The following is a 19,981-nucleotide window of genomic DNA, read 5'->3' on the forward strand; positions in this document are numbered from 1 at the left end:
CACATACGCCGAATACAACAGGTGTAGTAGACCTTACAGTGAAATGCTTACTTACAAGCACTTAACCAACAATGCAGTTCAATATATTTACTAAATAAACTAATGGAATTAAATAAAAGGTAACACAATAAAATAACAATAACGAGGCTATATACAGGAGATACCGGTACCGAGTCAATGTGTGGGGGTACAGGTTAGTCGAGGTAATTTGTACATGTAGGTAGGGGTAAAGTGACTGTACATAGATAATAAACAGTGAGTAGCAACAGTTTAAAAACAAAGGGGGGGGGGTCAATGTAAATAGTCCGGGTGGCCATTTGAATAATTGTTCAGCTTGGGGGTAGAAGCTGTTAAGGAGCCTTTTGGTACTGCTTGCCGTGCGGTAGCAGAGAGAACAGTCTATGACTTGGGTGACTGGAGACTTTGGCAATTTTTTGGGCCTTCCTCTGACACCGCCTAGTACATAGGTCCTGGATGGCAGGAAGCTTGGCCCCAGTGATGTACTGGGCCGTACGCACTACACTCTGTAGCACCTTGCGGTCAGATGCTGAGCAGTCACCATACCAGGCGGTGATGCAACCGGTCAGGATGCTCTCGATGTTGCAGCTGTATAATTTTTTGAGGATCTGGGGACCCATGCCAAATCTTTTCAGTCTCCTGAGGGGGAACAGGTGCCCTCATGCCCTCTTCACGACTGTCTTGGTGTGCTCGGACCATGAAAGTTTGTTGGTGATGTGAATACCAAGGAACTTGAAACTCTCAACCCGCTCCACTACAGCCCCGTCGATGTTAATGGGGGCCTGTTCGGCCCTCCTTTTCCTGTAGTCCACGATCAGCTCCTATGTCTTGCTCACATTGAGGGAGAAGTTGTTGTCCTGGCACCACACTGCCAGGTTTCTGACCTCGTCCTTATAGGCTGTCTCATCGTTGTCGGTGATCAGGCTTACCCTACCACTGTTGTGTCGTCAGCAAACTTATTGATGGTGTTGGAGTCGTGCCTGGCCATGCAGTCATGAGTGAACAGGGAGTACAGCAGGGGACTGAGAACAGACCCCTGAGGGGCCCCCGTGTTGAGGCTCAGCGTGGCGTATGTGTTGTTACCTACCCTTACCACCTGGGGGCGGCCCGTCAGGAAGTCCAGGATCCAGTTGCAGAGGGAGGTGTTTAGTCCCAGGGTCCTTAGCATAGTGATGAGCTTTGTGGACACTATGGTGTTGAACGCTGAGCTGTATATTATGACTTCTGTGGATGAGGAACATTTAGCACTTCTGATTGGCCATGAGGATAAAACAAGGATTAATGATCTGTTACCTCAGTCTACCAGCCTTGAATATCTATATCCTCTGTCATTTCATAAATAGTCCAATGAATGTTTAAGTTCTCATGGAGTTTCTGTTTTGTGTCAATTTCTCACGAGAAGAGAGCTGACATGATGATTAGCAAGTTTCTAGTTCCTCCTGGGTGAACATGGTGTTTGTCTTTGTAAGAAAAACTGAGGGAAGGTGCGTGTTTAGCAATTAAATATTTCAGCTCTTATGGGCCCCGTATCACGTCCACTTTAAATGATGGCATAGATGGAAAGGAAAGTAGAGATAGCGGTAGAGAGAAGGAGGAGAGAGCAAAGGAGGGAAAAAGAGGTTGTGGGGAGAGTGAAGGATAAGGGTGAAGGTGGGGGAGAGAGGTAGTGGGGGGGGGGTGAAGAGGGATAGCAAAGGAGGAATGAATAGGTAGTGGGAGAAAGAATGAAGGGGGGGAGAGAGCGAGAGAGATGTTGTGAGGGAGAGTGAAGAGGGAGCGAGAGAGAGGTGGTGGTGGGGGGGGGGGGACCCCCACAGGGCTGCTGATGGATGTGGGGCTCCTGGGGTTAAGGGGAGGGCAGGCAGGCCTTGTGCCGGGCTGCAGAGTGGCAGCTACCTGCCGCTCATCTCACACACTTGTACGCGCACAAACACACACAAACACACAGATAGAGAGAACAAGAAGACAATGCTAATGGGAGGATGGGAAGGGAACATAAATACAAAGCAACTAGCAATGAGAAGTCTGACAGTTCAAGACAGGCTAGGCCTAATACTCACAGATGAATAAAGTTCAGCATAATGAAATTGCCGTCAATGAGAGCTCATCAAATACATAAACCCTTTCATTTTAACAGTCAATTCACCTCTGTATAATATTGCTGACGATTATTTAGGGTGATTTTAGAGACTAGAGACTGCGTTAGTTCAATAAATATCTGTTGTTGTTTGCTAGGCCTACTATAATATGTCTTTCTTGTACCAATGTAGTAGAGTAGACAGACATGGTGCCCCCTGGTGGTTCAGATGAGTAACTGCTGGCAGGGTGACAAGGACAAATGATAGTGTGATTTGTCAATGACAGTGTTAAGTCCATCCATTATAACGTGCTTCAATAGTCCTCCATGAAAATCAATAGTATTTTAGTACGAACTCACATGCATGATATGCAGCACCTGATTGAAAGAGGGATTGAAAACATTTGTAGTCTCTGTGTAGTCCAAATCATTTCTTGCCTATTCAGTCTGTTTATTGGATTGATTTACTCAACAGACAACACATAACATATCAGTATTAGACACCAGTGCAATTCAATATCGAACGCATACAATGCTTTTACTGTGGGCTATACATTTTTATTTTCATAATAACAATTACAAAGATATGACTGTAGCCAGGGGTAAAGTTAGGCTACTGGTTGGCCCTACACATTCATTTAAGAGCTAACAAACTTCAAATGATGTCAATCAAACGTTAAAAGAGTGGCGGGGCTCTGGGCATCTGTCTGACCATCATGTGGCTGAAACAAAACTCTGGATCTGACCACCTGAAACGCCTGTGCTTGCTGGACCACAACCTAATTAATGGCAGGCAGTCAATAAACCAGAGGATCTTCCTGGTTATGGATATATTCTAAGGGTCACATGTAATAAAGGGTGGGGTCTGCATTTAAGGGGATAGTTTGGGATTTTGTCAATGAAGCCCTTTATCTACTTCCCCCAAGGTCAGATGAACTTTGGGATACCATTTTTATGACTCTGCATCCAGTATGAAGGACGCAGCCTAGTGAAAAGACTGGAAGTCTTCAGGGTGTAGGCTACTCCAATACTTTCAGTCTTTGTGCTAAGCTAGGACTAACCATAGTTAGCATTGGCTCGGGAAACTACCCCTAACTTCTTTCATATTGGATGCAAAGACATAAAATGGTATCAACAAGTTCACTTGGGCTTGTGAAGGGTGCAGTAGTCTAAGACACTGCATCTCAGTGCAAGAGGTGTCACTGCAGTACCTGGTTCAAATCCAGGCTCCATCACATCCTGCTGTGATTGGCGGAACAGTTGGCCCAGTGTCCTCCGGGTTTGGCCAGGGTAGGCCATCATTGTAAATAAGAATTTGTTCTTAACTGACTTGCCTAGTTAAATGAAGGTTAAATAAAAAAATAAAAAATAAATCTGACTGGAGAAGTAGGCTGGTTATAGGGTTTCATTGCCAAATCCTGAACTATCCCTTTAAGGGGTCTTCGACGCTTCACTTAACCCAAATAAATGAATTGAGTGATTAATTTGAACACTTGGCCTCTAATGGCCCATTCACCCATCGTAGGTGAGAACGTCCTCTTGCACAAAATGTCCACAACGATGAAAAACTCTTCTGTCTGATTTCTCTCATAATTAAGTGCGTTTTCGTTGAAGAAGTCTGTTGCATTCGGGACAGTGTGACTGAATGATCAATTGGATAGGCTATTCAATAGGCTATTGTTTCAGTTTGGAGTTATACTGTAAGGTTACATTTTGCAAAGATATTCATGTAGCCTAATGTTTGTTAATCTACCCTCGTTTTCTTCGTTAAAATCCCCAATGTCTAAGAGCCCATGAGGAGCATCGGGTGAGAAGCGGCTGTTTAGGCAAGTGGAGATGAATGGTCTCCCTTTATCAAATTAAGGGAGGGGGTGTTTAAAAAACGTTAATCGCCTGTGATCCTGTTAATATGCCAGTCTCTCACTTTTCTTCGGCAATACACAAGAGACACAGCTATAAAGTATCCACAGCTAATCCCAGTGACATATCCCAGTTTCATCCAAAAAACGAAAAATATTAAATCTAGGCATCATGTAGCTGTAAACTAGACTATTGCATAACATTCGCATTGATGGAAAGGGGCTATTGTCCTAAAATGGACTGCAATTTTATGTTTGATTTTTTCTTTCAATTTGGAATATACTTTTTAGGATAATCTAGGAACGTTCCTTTAACTCGTTTTTGTTTTAATTAATTCAGAGGGTCGTTTCGGTGTAGAAGCGTCATTGCGCGCTGGGTACGCAAGACTCCTGCTTCTCCGCAAGTGTTGACTTTTCCTCAGGTGAAAATATGTTTTAAACGCAGGGGGAGGAGGGACGCTTTTGTTCTGCAGAAAAAGGGGGCTTGTTCCTCGCAGATCGCCCTTCCATTTTAACCAGGGGTGTGAGTGCGAACAAGGGGTTGACATTGGAGCCTGCGATGGGAGTAGAGGAGGGGAGACGGGAGTCGCCAGTCCTGCACTACCGAACACTGAAGCAACATCACCCGCTCTGAATGCACGGGACGCGCACGTTATCCACCACGCAGAAGCCAGATATAAACTCTCTACAACAGGATACACTGGATGATAGCGACTGAAGATTCTCTGAAGGAATTACAAAGAGATAGCTATCTGCAGCAAATTAACTGTCATCTTCATTGGCATCGGATGACCTTGCATTTGTATCCTTATTATTAGGAAACTCATCCAGCGCTTTCTTTGCCAAAACTTGATTGCACCTCTCTTCTAAGTAAGGGCACTTAAACGTTGCTAATCGAGAGGGCCGCCTGACAGATAGACAGTTATTATCAATAATCAATTATCATTCATCATTATTATCAATTATCATTGTCACAGTTTCACATTTTACTGTCAAGGTTGTCGATCAGTTGTAAGCGCCAGCCTTGCCAAAACAGGCTATGGACATTTATTTGACATGAAATGTACCCACATTTTTACAAAATAATAGGCTTAAAACCACTTCTTCCACCATCTTTGATCGTTTTGGATTTTAATTAAGTTTTTGAAGAGCGACGACTTAATCAATTGCAACCGAAACCAGTGTTTCACACAGTTTACCTTTACCAAATAACCTCGATTTTGGAACACTGCAAGCCCTGTGGTCTGTATTTATCGAAGGAACAATCAACACAATCAACATGCGACGCCTCCCTTCCCGGTTGAGTTATCTGTGAGTATTTCCTGCGAGTCTCAATTATACTTCTGTTGATTAATGTGCCCTAATGTATTATAACTCATTAATTATTCTCTTTTTCAGGTTCCTACACTTCTTCGCATTCTGTTACTATGCTCAGGTATGTTCATATGCATGCTTTGAAATAGCCTAAATATTTTGTATATCAGCAGGCATTGTGAAAATAATATAGCATTCTTAATTATGATTTTAAATATCTCACGCGTTTTCGGATAATTTGCAAATAATTTACAAACTGTTCAGTCTATCAGTGGATTATTGGAGACAACTATAAATCTCCTTGAATGACAAGTCATTATTTTACGCATCTTGAAAATTCGTATAACTAACCTACATCAAATGTCACTGTTAAAACATATGGTTAGATTTCTGGGGGTGAAAGCACTGTGTGATAATAGCGAGCAGTGAGGGAGAGAGAGACGAGAGATCATATAATTTGTGATATAACGACACATCAGATGGGTCCCACCGCGCAAGGGGCAGCGGGCGCGCTGCATGCCGCCCGCGTCACATTTTGGCATGGTATATGTTGCGAACATACTGCCCTCGCGCAGGATGCGTGGGCACAGAATGGGCATCGCGTGGGGAAAGGCGAGTCTGTGAAAAATGTTGTGGGGTTGAAATATAAAGGCCAAAGTTCATTCCTTCGTTGTCCTCCTTGGAACCGAATGAGGGCGTATGGCTAAGTGTCAAATAGGGAAGCTTTTAAGATAGGCATTAATATGTCCATTTGCTCCGTTTAATGTGAGGGAAATAATAAACATTTATTATGTAGGCTATAGCCTATTTGATATTTTGGATATGTTTTTTAGCGTCTACCTCCACTCACTTTTACGCACACGCTGTTGCAGATTGCGCGCTCTTTTTAATTTCTAAGTTTTCATGCTTTTAATTATGCATGTATAACGGTATATTCATGTGGTCTATTGCATGTTATAAAGTTATGTGTTATTATTGCCAATAATGGCAAGTAGGCCTAAAGAAAATGGGAAACATCCCTCCAAATTGGCTTCTGTTGGGTTTAGAGCTAAATAATGATGCTATTATTGCTTAATACATACGCTACTGTAATTACATTGAAGCAATTTTTGCAAATACTGATTGTGATGACATTTAATTTCTGACAGGTAACCAATCAGTCCCCGCCTAATTTCACGCAGCATGTAAGCGAGCAGAGCAAGGTGACAGACCGTGTGAGCCGCAGGTTAATTCGGACCTATCAACTTTACAGCCGAACCAGCGGGAAGCACGTGCAGGTTCTGCCCAACAAGAAGATCAACGCCATGGCAGAAGATGGAGACATACACGGTAAGCCCAATATCCAAACGTTATGGATTTGTTTCAAGTTCCTCATTTTTGTCGGTTTTAACTTGCCGAAATCCATTATTAATATTTCTAAAACTCTAAACTAACCTACTAAAATAAACGTATGTCTACAACAGGCTTAGGCTATGCCTATATAGGCACAGTGCCTAAAGGCCCATTTTGGCATAACAAACTATCATGTGCAAGAGGTTAGTAGCCAAATGCTTACTGTGAATTCTACAGACATTGTTTTTCTCTCGTCGTTTTTGACAGTAAATAACACGGCTACTGTATCAGCTGGTATTGCTAAGAAGAGGCCGCGGACCGACAAAATTGTCAAATGGATTGAAGATTGTGCTGTAGGTGATTCTCCAGAGAGACTCATGTCTGGAAGAGCCATTAGAAATAATCATCCTTCAACCTCCTGAACATTTCCTGCATAGCTCTCCTGCTCTCTCTTTCTTCTGACCAGCTTCAGAACCAAAATAGGGCCCGCCGAATTTTCAACCAGCCCGCCTGCATTTTACGCAGTTTCCCCTTGCCAGCCAGTCAACATTTAGCCTTATCTATTATCTTTGCATATTCACAAATTAACTATTTTTTTCAAACTTGGATTTTATATTTTTAAATGAATGAAATTTTTTTGTGATTTTTCATTGGGCTATTCCCATTGCCATTAAATAGTGTTAGATTTAAACATAATTTGGCAGCCAACTGGACCTTTGACTCTCTGTGTGTATGCTGCTGTAGGTCCTGTCTAATGTGGTGTGTGAATACACTTGTGTCTGTGTTTGTGGTTTGCACCAGAGGGTGTGAAGGTGCTCTGGTCACCTATGCCAGTGCCACCTGTACCATGGTTGCAGGTTGTATGTGTGGGTCTAAAGCTGTGGCTTGCATGAGGCATTTGTTGTTTAGCCCCACACCAACCATCTAACCACAACCTCAACCATAACCGTAACTCAATGACCACGTGGGTGTGCATGGATCAGAGAGTGGTTAGAATCTCTAGTAAGGGACATACAAGTGGCAAACATTTTGAAACGACATTATGCCTATCTGTTGAATTTTGCTGTGTGTCATCATCATGTAGGTAGGGGGATCGGAAACCCAGGAAGAGTAGGGGCTGCCTTGGCAGAAGCTAATGGGGACCCTAATAAAATACCAAATCATAACTCTTAGTAATGGCCAGGTGGGCATTGTGTGCCTCCGTGGAAGGCAACAACAAAATAGATAAACATATTTTAGTTTCGGTGTTATCAATCATAGAAGCAGTTGTGAGACATACAGTATCTGTAAACACATATTAAGATAAGCCATTTAACACGCTTCTATTTATGTCCATCTGTCTCCAAGCGTGATCTATGATAGAGATGAATGTGGTGCTTACGTGTGACGTGAGTACAGCTTTAGAGAAAAAAGTTGATAGTCCTTCCAGGATGGCCTCTTTAGTTTTCAAAGAATTGAGGTACACATGTTTTTATGATTCTGCAAGATTTTAAGCTTGCATAAATCCTCAGGAATGGTCCCCACAGGTCTTGTGTGTGTGTGTGTGTGATATATAGAATTTTCTCTTGTAAAAATATAAACTGAATCAGCTTAACCATGTCTTTAAGCAACATCCTATTACTAACAGTACATAAGCCCTGGTTGATAATAAAACTCCTTTGTTTCCTCAGCCAAACTCGTCGTAGAGACAGACACGTTTGGAAGTCGCGTGCGGATTAAAGGAGCAGAGACAGGATTCTACATCTGCATGAACAAGAAGGGAAAGCTGATCGGGAAGGTAAAGAGAAAAAAATCCTTTGAGCACTGCACTGGGGGTTATGATCTATGGTAATGCCAGTGTGCTGCCCTTTTCCATTGGCTCTGTTTTCAAGCTTCTTAGGCTGTGGTTCCAAGGTTTGATTATATTGTAGTTCTGTTTGGGTTTTCTAAGACTTGTGATTTTGTATGGCGACTCGGCAGCAGTTCTCACCATAGTTCAGTGTGGCTGTGGTTCTGTTTGGTGGTTCCCTACAGCTATAGCTCCAGGACTGTCCACCTCTGGTATGTTCTGCATTGGAGAAGGTTACAGTCATTGTATGTTGTTGGAAGTCACCTCCTCTGTGTAGCGTGTTGTGGGTTCGAGGGTGTCTCTGCTCCTCTCTCGCTGTGCTGGCTAATAAACAGGGCTGCCATCTCCGCCCCCCTACAGAACCCTGCCAGGTGAACCATCTGCCCTGAGCTGCCTCTCTCTGCCATACCGGCCCAGCAACAGCCTGTGTGTGTGTTTGAACGACTGTCTGTGTATATTTGTGTATGTTGCACTTGCTTTCTGGCTGCATGGGATGCTAGATTTATTTTTAACAGCCCATTTTGTCCAGCTAGGTTGTTGAGCAGGTTTAGCTACGTTAGTGTTGCCGGTGTGTGACGTGTCACAGACCAGTGGAGGTTGGGCTGGAGGGGTTGTGGGAGGACGCAGGGTACTACTGCTCATAGTACAAGAAGACAAACCCCCCTTCACCCTCAATGTAGAATACTAGATCAACAGAAATAACATTTACCCCGTCGTACCATTTCTCAAAATGTAGAGATAGAATAAATGCAAGACAACCATGTATTTGATTGTACCAAAGGGAGACTAGAGTCGTTTATTTCAGGATCTATTGATTGATATTCAAGTTGATGAGCCCTTTGTGGTTTGATTCAGCCATGCCACAAACGAGACAGTGCAGCGCTAAATAGAAGGAAATCCACACATGAAGCTGATAAAGAATTTGAACTCCTCTGGTATTTCTGCCATGATGGCATGTCTTAGGCTGCTAACTCTTGAGTGGTCCTCATTGCTTACTGTCATCCCCTCTCTCTGATCTGAGCCTGTAATGACTGTAGCATATGCTTCATGCGTGTGGAGAGCACACGTGTTTGTGTGTGTGTGCGCAGGGACATACTGTTCGGGGTATCCTTCTTACATCTGATATTTCCTATCTGTAAATCTTCATAGAAAGCTCCTACAGACGCTCCGACTGACCTGGTGTGTGTGTTTGTCTTTCAAAGAAAAATGGGCAAGGCCGCGACTGCATCTTCTCAGAGATTGTCCTGGAGAATAACTACACGGCGCTGAGGAACGCACGCTTCGAGGGTTGGTACATGGCTTTCACCAGACGTGGACGCCCCCGGAAAGGCTCGCAAACACGGCAGCATCAACGCGAGGTCCATTTTATGAAACGACTGCCTCGGGGATCCAATCCCACTCATCCGGCTCAGCACAAGGCCTTTGACTTCGTCCACTACCCCTTCAGCCCCAGGACTAAACGCACACGCTACTCAGCCGAAGGCTGAGGGCTGAGGGGGGCAGAGAGGGTGAGACAGAGGATAAAAAACACTGACTGAAGCAAGAATTAACTCCTCTTTCCAAAACCTCTTTTTGTACTGAGCGTTACTATACCTAACATGTAGTTTTTCTATTTTTTTCAAAAAGTAAATTTTTTAACGGGAAAAACCCCTTAACATATATATTTTTGTACCTGATACTTTTAGTACTGATGTGTTGTTTTTAGATGCACATAACTCATCATCGAACATTTGGGGTGCTGAAATTTTAGTAAAGCGTGGACTTTGTATTGTCTCTCTGTATTTTGGGTTGTGTTTTTGATTTTGTTTGACTGTTCAGAGTCGTTTGGACTCACACCTGCTGCTCCAAGAGACTTGAAGGGCCCTGATCGACCGCACTGCCAGAAAATGCTGCGTTCAGAGACACATACAGTACACACACACACACACACACACACAGCATCTATGCTGCATTCAGGAGCGCCATGTTGACTAACATTGCGTTCAGTATCACACACAGCCACAACACCTCTGTTGAACACTCCATTGCTACTTTGGGAATTCTATAGAGACAAACACAGTTAAAGCAAACAGAGCTTTAAGTACACACAATGGAAAATGTGGCAGCTATATTGATAATCACAGGTTTCCTGCTATGGTTATAACTGTAAATTAGAGGTGTAAAAATGCATTGATATGTCGGAAACCCCCTTTGTTTTTGTTACCCTGTCTGTTTTTATACATATATAAATCTATTTTTATTTTAAGGATGTGTACAAATAATTTTAATGATGGATTATTTATTTAAAATGTGTAATAAATGTACATTAGAATACTGATATTAAACTCTTGTTTGTTATGTGGTTGTTTTACACACTTTAAACCACCTTCGGAACAGTAGGGGTGTGTGGGTAAAATCACTGGAAAAGCCAGTAAAAAGCAATATTGCAACCTATGTGTTGTGATAACTGCGTTGTTCGCTCTATAACCTGTTAGTTCATATGTCTTGCCACCGTGATAAATACTGTACACCTAAGGCCGAGACAATAAGTAGACACAGTGGCAGAATAAATTCAACCATACATTTGATTCATCACAAAACTGGAGAGCAACCTCTGTCTGGTGAAGTCCACAAAGCATACTGCATGTAGCAAACAGTTACATGACCTACAGCATGGTGAAGTAAGTTAATGTTTCCGACATTTTTGAACTACTAAACAACTATTGCTTTAGAACCACTGAGAGTTACTGCAAGTCGCAAAGAAAACAGGAGCTGCCTCCACTATTCCAGCACCATTTCAACTTCAACATTTCAACATCATCTAATCACCTATGCGTAGTCTACTACAGTGACAACTAAAAGATACCAAAAACAATTTAGTCCAATCGACATAAGCTAAATATGATGTGGCTGTCTGTGATTTAGATATTTTTTTGTGGTATGTGTGTGCGTTCGCGCAAGTAGAAAAAACATGTTGACTCATGTCAACGCCAATGCCATCCTCCTCTCTTTCATGTTGACGAAATGGTCTATCACTCTGTCATACAGTGCACACTTTTATTTTTTGTCGTCCTAGGCTACCTGTCTAAACTGCTTACCTCCTTTCATGGGCAACGTTAGCTAGTTAACATTAGCCTTCTACATCTAGCTACATATTGAACTTCCATCCTCTCAGTCCAGGGGCACAACAAGGTATGAATTAATGGTTGGATCAGAATCGTAATTATAATCATTGGCCAGTACAGAGAATTAAGTCCAAATCCCTATCTCTATCCATGGCTAATTTAGGAAAGGGTCAATTTTAACTAGCTTAGCTAGCCACCGGAGGACAACAACACATTGAGATGCAACAATTCAAGTAGTTTCTGTCAGTTACGTATTTCTGTCAATGCGATGTGATAGGAGTGAAGCCAAATCCAAACTGGCTTCCCGTGACACTTTTAGGACCATTCACAGATGAGCTCTCAGTTTAGCACAACGCTGATTGGCTATTATTTTATACTTTTTTTATCAAGGGAGGCCAAATGCTTGCTGGCTTCCCTTGCATTCAACGCTACGGGCGGCAACAATGTCATACTCTTTTTCACCAGACAGCATCAGATAGATGGCCTACACATACAGAGACAGAGGGTCGCTGTTTCGCTCACTCAGATACATTCAGCTGAAGGAAAATGATGAAACAGAGAGACGAAAGATAAATCATGCTATATGTTTTTGGGGGGTTTCCCTTGGCATCATGAATACACGCCTCTGCTTGGGAAGTGGGAGTATCGTTCAGGCACACACTGGAGATGGCTTAAGTCGCTTCATGCATGCATGCGCGCAAACACACAGGCACACACACACACACAGGGCACTTGGATCACATCAGCATTCTAATGATATATAACACAGAAGGTCATCCTATCCCAGCCTTCAAATCCTTTATGCATACATCATGTCGTTTCCATGAGTTGATCTTAGAAATGTGAACTGTAAAGTGTAAAGTGGCTGTTCCACTGGATGTCATTAGGTGAATGCACCAATTTGTAAGTCGCTCTGGATAAGAGCGTCTGCTAAATGACTTAAATGTAATGTAAATGTAAGTGGGAAATGTTTTTGTCCTCTAACCTTGCACTCAAAAAATATATATCTGTAAAGTTTGATAGAGAGTTAGGTATAGATTTCCTCCTGCTCTGCCGTTTGGAATGCAACTCTTAGCCCCCTAGAAGGCCAAGCAGCAGTCTATAGCAAGCAGTGTGAGACTACAGCAGATCATTGATGTTGGAGCCCTTTAGCAGATAGCAGTGTGTTGGTCTTCTACTGGTTGGTCCTCCAGAGACGATAGCAGTGTGTTTGTTTAATTAAGGCTTTTGGTTTCTCCAGGTTCAGTAACTGTCTCTCAGTGACTCCTCGTATGCAGACGGCTGTTTTTCTTTCATCTCACTCCTTTAACACCCCAGGTCTTAATCTGATTGGACAGCCCTGGTGTGTGTGTGTGTGTGTTTATAATCTGATTGGACAGCTCCGGTGTGTGTTTGTTTGTTTGCTGACAGTGTCCTCATGGGTGGAGATCTGTGCTGAGTGAGGGAGGTTGGGTTCTGACAACTCCTTCGCCACAGGGATTCAGTTCCTTCCAACAAGTTGTCTTCCGACCTCTTCTACTGCCCTTGCTTCCGCTTATCAGACTAAGCTGAAGTCTCTTGCTACAGAAGGCTCTCTTGATGCAGCTCTGCATGGCAGAGCAAGACCTGGTGATGCATCTCTGGAAAAGATCAAACAGAACGAGGGACGTCCAAGCGCAGTAGGCAGCTGTTCCATCTGCCGAGCGGTGTAGAATCGGAGGGAAATGAACACAAGAAGACGTCCGATATTCTGGTCAGAGGCACTCGGTTGCACTTGGCCACCCATCATTCTGGTGTATGTTCAGAGTAAGGCCTTCTTGTTGAGCTCTGTATGGCAGAGCGAGGCCTGGTCTAATGTTGGAACGCTGTATAGGGCAAGGCACAGGTTAGCATGGCAGGCTTCAAATCAAAATCAAATCACATACACATATTTAGCAGATGTTATTGCGGGTGTAGCGAAATGCTTGTGTTCCTAGCTCCAACAGTGCAGTAGTATCTAACAATTCACAACAATACACACAAATCTAAAAGTAAAAGAATGTAATTAAGAAATATATAAATATTATATTAAGCATTGACTAAAATACAGTAGAATAGAATACAGTATATACATATGAGATGAGTAAAGCAGTATGTAAACATTATTTAAACATTACTAAAGTGACTATTGTTCCATTATTAAATTGGCCAGTGATTCCAAGTCTATGTATGTAGGGTAGCAGCCTCTAAGGTGCAGGGTTGCGTAACCGGGTGAAAGCCGGCTAGTGATGTGTCACGCCCTGACCTTAGAGATCCTTTTATGTCTCTATTTTGGTTGGTCAGGGCGTGAGTTTGGGTGGGCATTCTATGTCTGGTGTTCTATGTTGTCCATGTTTTGTATTTCTATGTGTTTGGCCTGGTATGGTTCCCAATCAGAGGCAGCTGTCTATCGTTGTCTCTGTTTGAGAACCATACTTAGGTAGCCTGTTCCCACCTGTGTTTGTGGGTGGTTGTTTTCTTTTTTGTGTGTCGTCACCTTACAGAACTGTTCGTTTGTCGTTTTTGTTGTTTTGTCAAGTGTTTCGTATTGTATTAAAAGTATATGAACACTTACCACGCTGCACCTTGGTCCTCTTCTCCTTCTCCCGACGACGTTCGTTACATGATGGCTATTTAACAGTCTGATGGCCTTGAGATAGGAGCTGTTTTTCAGTCTCTCGGTCCCAGCTTTGTTGCACCTGTACTGACCTCGAATTCTGGATGATAGTATGGTGAACAGGCCGTGGCTCGAGTGGTTGACGTCCTTAATGATCTTTTTGGCCTTCCTGTGACATCGGTTGCTGTAGGTGTCCTGGGGGGCAGGTAGTTTGCCCCCGGTGATGCGTTGGGAAGACCACACCACCCTCTGGAGAGCCCTGCGTTTGCGGGTGGTGGAGTTGCTGTACCATGCGGTGATCAGAATTGTGCATGTGTAAAAGTTTATGAAGGTTTTAGGGGCCAAGCCAAATTTCTTCAGCCTCCTGAGGTGGAAGATGCACTGTTGCGCCTTCTTCACCACACTGTCTTTGTGGGTGGACTATTTCACATCATCAGTGATGTATGCCGAGGAACTTGAAGCTTTCCACCTTCTCCACTGCGGTCCCGTCGATGTGGATAGGGGTGTGCTCCCTCTGCTGTTGTTTTGTTGATGTTGAGTGAGAGGTTATTTTCCTGGCACCACTCTCCCAGGGCCCTCAACTCCTCCCTGTAGGCTGTCTCGTTATTGTTGGTAATCAGGTCTACTACTGGACGATTGAGTTGGAGGCGTGCGTGGCCACGCAGTCATGGGTGAACAGGGAGTACAGGAGGGGGCCCCTGTGTTGAGGAGGTGTTGTTTCCAACCTTCACCACCTGGGGGCAGCCTGTCAGGAAGTCCAGAACCCAGTTGCACAGGGCGGGGTTCAGACCCTGGGCCCTGAGCTTAATGATGAGCTTGGAGTGTACTATGGTGTTGAATGCTGAGCTATAGTCAATGAACAGCATTCTTAATGAGGTATTCCTCTTGTCCAGATGGGATAGGGAAGTGTGCAGTGAGATGGCGATTGTATCATCTGTGGATCTTTTGGGGCGGTAAGGAAATTGAAGTGGGTCTAGTGTGTCAGGTAAAGTAGAGGTGACATGATCCTTAACTAGCCTCTCAAAGCACTTCATGATGACAGAAGTGAGTGCTACAGGGCGATGGTCATTTGGATAGATTACGTTTGCTTTTTTGGGTACAGGAACAATGGTGGACATCTTAAAGCAAGTGGGGACAGCAGACTGGGATAGGGAGCGATTGAATATGTCCATAAACACTCCAGCCAGCTGGTCTGCGCATGCTCTGAGGACGCGGCTAGGGATGCCGTCTGGGCCGGCAGCCTTGCGAGGGTTAACACGCTTGAATGTCTTACTAACCTCAGCCACGGAGAAGGAGAGCACACAGCCCTTGGTAGCTTGCCACTCGGTGGCACTGTGTTATCCTCAAAGCAGGTGAAGAAGGTGTTTAGCTTATTCGTCAATGTTATTCTCAGAGGCTACCCGGAACATATCCCAGTCCGCGTGATCAAAACAATTGAAGCATGGATTCCGATTGGTCAGACCAGCGTTGAACAGACCTTAGCACGGGTACTTCCTGTTTGAGTTTCTGCCTATAGGAAGGGAGAAGCAAAATGGAGTCGTGATCAGATTTGCCAAAGGGAGGGCCTTGTAGGCATTTAGAAAAGTTGAGTGGTCCAATGTGGTCCAATGTTTTCCCAACGCGAGTACTACAGTCAATGTGTTGGTAGAACTTCGGTAGCGTTTTCCTCAAATTTGCTTTGTTTAAATCCCCAGCTACAATAAATGTGGCTTCAGGATATGTAGTTTCCAGTTTGCATAAAGTCCAGTGTAGATCTTTTTCGAGGCATCCTGGTATCGGCTTGAGGGGGAATATACACGGCTGTGACTATAACCAAAGAGAATTCTCTTGGGAGGTAATACGGTCGACATTTGATTGTGAGGTATTCTAGGTCGAATGAACAAAAGGACTTGAGTTTCTGTATGTTATCACAATCACACCATGAGTAGTTACAGTTGAAGTCGGAAGTTTACATACACTTAGGTTGGAGTCATTAAAACTCGTTTTTCAACCACTCCACAAATTTCTTGTAAACAAACTATCGTTTTGGCAAGTCGGTTAGGACATCTACATTGTGCATGACTGTGATAAGGTGCGTCTCGGTGAGAGGTGTAGGAGTCAGGCGCAGGAGAGCAGGGATACTGAGAAGCGTGTTTAATATAATAATTATATATATATATAGTCCACCAATACAAAATTGGCACAGATCCCTCTATATAAGGTCTCACAGTTCATAGAGCAGATCAGTGAAAACAAAACCGAAACTCGTGCCAAACGCACGGAGGAACAAACTCAGTTCCGAAAATAAACTACACGTGCGTAAATACGAGAACAAGAAATATCAACGATAAACGAGCGCAAAACCCCCACAAGCTTAATCCCGCACGAAATAAGGCAGGAAACAAGTGCCCTATATACACACAGAAATAAACGCAATTGAAACCAGGTGTGAAAATGAACACAGACAAAAAAAAAACAGAAAAGGAAAAAGGGATCGGTGGCGGCTAGTAAACCGGCGACGCCGAGCGCCGAGCGCCGCCCGAATCGGGAGAGGGGTTATCTTCGGTAGAAGTCGTGACAGTACCCCCCTCCTGACGCGCGGCTCCCGCAGCGCGACGACGCCGGCCTCGAGGACGACCCGGAGGACGAGGCGCAGGGCGATCCGGATGGAGGCGGTGAAACTCCCTTAGCATAGGTGGATCCAGTATGTCCTCCACCGGGACCCAGCATCTCTCCTCCGGACCGTACCCCTCCCAGTCCACGAGGTACTGAAGACCCCCCACCCGACGCCTCGAGTCCAGTATGGATCGAACTGCATACGCCGGCGCCCCCCCGATGTCCAGGGGGGGGCGGTGGGATCTCCCGCACCTCATCTTCTTGAAGCGGACCAGCCACCACCGGCCTGAGGAGAGACACATGAAACGAGGGGTTAATACGGTAATAAGGGGGGAGCTGTAACCTATAACACACCTCGTTTATTCTCCTCAGGACTTTGAATGGCCCCACAAACCGCGGACCCAGCTTCCGGCAGGGCAGGTGGAGGGGCAGGTTTCGGGTCGAGAGCCAGACCCGGTCCCCCGGTGTGTACACGGGGGCCTCGCTGCGGTGGCGGTCGGCACTGGCCTTCTGCCGCCCTTCGGCCCGTTTAAGGTACCCGTGGGCGGCCTCCCAGGTTTCCCTTGAGCGTCTCACCCAATCGTCCACCACAGGAGCCTCGGTCTGGCTCTGATGCCATGGTACCAGGACCGGCTGATAACCCAACACACATTGGAAGGGCGACAGGTTCGTAGAGGAGTGGCGGAGTGAATTCTGGGCCATCTCTGCCCACGGGATGTACTTCGCCCACTCCCCTGGCCGGTCCTGGCAATACGACCGCAGAAACCTACCCACATCCTGGTTCACTCTTTCCACCTGCCCATTACTCTCGGGGTGAAACCCAGAGGTAAGGCTGACCGAGACCCCCAAACGTTCCATGAACGCTTTCCACACCCTGGACGTGAACTGGGGACCCCGATCAGAAACAATATCCTCAGGCACCCCGTAGTGCTGGAAGACGTGAGTAAACAGGGCCTCCGCCGTCTGTAGGGCTGTAGGGAGACCGGGCAAAGGGAGGAGACGACAGGACTTAGAAAACCGATCCACAACGACCAGGATCGTGGTGTTGCCCTGTGATGGTGGCAGATCGGTCAAGAAGTCAACCGACAGGTGTGACCAAGGCCGCTGTGGAACGGGAAGGGGTTGTAACTTCCCTCTGGTCAGGTGCCTAGGAGCCTTGCACTGAGCGCACACTGAGCAGGAGGACACATAAACCCTCACGTCCTTGGCTAAAGTGGACCACCAGTACTTCCCACTAAGACATCGCACCGTCCTACCAATCCCCGGGTGACCAGAGGAGGGGGACGTGTGAGCCCACCAAATTAGCCTGTCTCTAACCTCCAGCGGAACGTACACCCGTCCCGCTGGACACTGTGGTGGAGTAGGCTCAACACGCGATGCTCGCTCAATGTCTGCGTCCACCTCCCACCTCACAGGTGCCACTAGACAAGAAGCCGGGAGGATGGGCGCAGGATCGATGGCCCACTCCTCCGTATCATATAGTCGGGACAGTGCGTCTGCCTTAGTGTTCTGGGAGCCTGGTCTATAGGAGATGGTAAACCTAAATCGGGTGAAAAACATGGCCCACCTTGCCTGACGAGGGTTCAGTCTCCTCGCTGCCCGAATGTACTCTAGATTACGGTGGTCAGTCCAGATGAGAAAAGGGTGTTGGGCCCCCTCAAGCCAATGTCTCCACACCTTCAGAGCTCTGACAACAGCCAGCAACTCCCGATCCCCCACGTCATAGTTTCGCTCCGCCGGGCTGAGCTTCCGAGAAAAGAAAGCACAGGGGCGGAGCTTCGGTGGCGTACCCGAGCGCTGGGAGAGCACGGCTCCAACCCCAGCCTCGGATGCGTCCACCTCCACTATGAATGCCAAAGAGGGGTCCGGATGCGCCAGCACGGGAGCCGAGGTAAAAAGAGCCTTCAGGCGACCAAAAGCCCTGTCCGCCTCAGCCGACCACCCCAGACGCGCCGGCCCCCCCTTCAGCAGTGACGTAATGGGAGCAGCCACCTGCCCAAAACCCCGGCTAAACCTCCGGTAGTAGTTGGCAAACCCTAAGAACCGCTGCACCTCCTTTACCGTGGTTGGAGTCGGCCAATTACGCACGGCTGCAATGCGGTCACACTCCATCACCAACCCTGATGTGGAAATGCGATACCCAAGGAAGGAGACGGCCTGTTGGAAGAACAAGCATTTCTCAGCCTTGACGTACAGGTCATGCTCCAACAGTCGCCCAAGTACCTTGCGCACCAGGGACACATGCGCGGCGCGTGTAGCGGAATAGACCAGAATGTCATCGATGTAAACCACCACACCCTGACCGTGCAGGTCTCTGAGAATCTCGTCTACAAAAGATTGGAAGACTGCTGGAGCATTCTTCAACCCGTACGGCATGACGAGGTACTCATAATGGCCGGATGTGGTACTAAACGCTGTCTTCCACTCATCTCCCTTCCGGATACGCACCAAGTTATATGCACTCCTGAGATCCAGTTTTGTGAAAAACCGTGCTCCGTGAAATGACTCAATCGCCGTGGCAATGAGAGGTAGCGGGTAACTATACCCCACCGTGATGGAATTTAGACCTCTATAGTCAATGCACGGACGCAGACCTCCCTCCTTCTTCTTCACAAAAAAAAAACTTGAGGAGGCAGGTGAGATGGAGGGCCGAATGTACCCCTGCCCCAGAGATTCAGATATGTATGTCTCCATAGCCACCGTTTCCTCCTGGGACAGGGGATACACGTGACTCCTGGGAAGTGCAGCGCCTACCAGGAGATTTATCGCACAATCCCCTCGTCGATGAGGTGGTAATTGGGTCGCCTTCTTTTTACAGAAGGCGCTAGCCAAATCGGCATATTCTGAGGGAATGCGCACGGTGGAGACTTGGTCTGGACTCTCCACCGTTGTAGCACCGATGGAAACTCCTACACACCTGCCTGAGCACTCCCCCGACCACCCCTGTAGAGCCCTCTGTTGCCACGAAATCCTGGGGTTGTGACGGGCCAACCAGGGGATCCCCAGCACCACCGGAAACGCAGGAGAATCAATGAGGAAGAGACTAATTCTCTCCTCATGACCCTCCTGCGTGACCATGCCCAGTGGAGCCGTGGCCTCCCTGACTAGCCCTGACCCTAATGGTCGGCTATCTAAGGCGTGCACTGGGAAGGGTTTGTCAAGCTGAACAAGGGGGATCCCTAACCTGTGCGCTAAACCGCGGTCAATAAAATTCCCCGCCGCGCCTGAATCTACTAGCGC

At 46.0% G+C, this 19,981-nt stretch overlaps 1 protein-coding gene across 2 annotated transcripts; it reads left to right on the forward strand.

The window, feature by feature from the left end:
• Positions 1-4,318: 4,318 nt before the first annotated feature.
• On the forward strand, positions 4,319-10,066 carry fgf8a (fibroblast growth factor 8a). Of its 2 annotated transcripts, none has more exons than XM_071380129.1 (5): positions 4,319-5,265; positions 5,353-5,389; positions 6,450-6,597; positions 8,271-8,377; positions 9,631-10,066. In XM_071380129.1, the coding sequence occupies exons 1-5, from the start codon at positions 5,234-5,236 to the stop codon at positions 9,913-9,915; spliced, it is 609 nt and encodes a 202-aa protein (XP_071236230.1). In that variant the 5' UTR covers positions 4,319-5,233; the 3' UTR covers positions 9,916-10,066. The 2 variants fall into 2 exon arrangements, with proteins under 2 accessions (XP_071236230.1, XP_071236229.1); XM_071380128.1 differs by having other exon boundaries at positions 4,321-5,265; positions 6,417-6,597.
• Positions 10,067-19,981: the final 9,915 nt, after the last annotated feature.

This window comes from Salvelinus alpinus, chromosome 32, assembly GCF_045679555.1.
Source record: "Salvelinus alpinus chromosome 32, SLU_Salpinus.1, whole genome shotgun sequence".
NCBI classification, from domain to species: domain Eukaryota; kingdom Metazoa; phylum Chordata; class Actinopteri; order Salmoniformes; family Salmonidae; genus Salvelinus; species Salvelinus alpinus.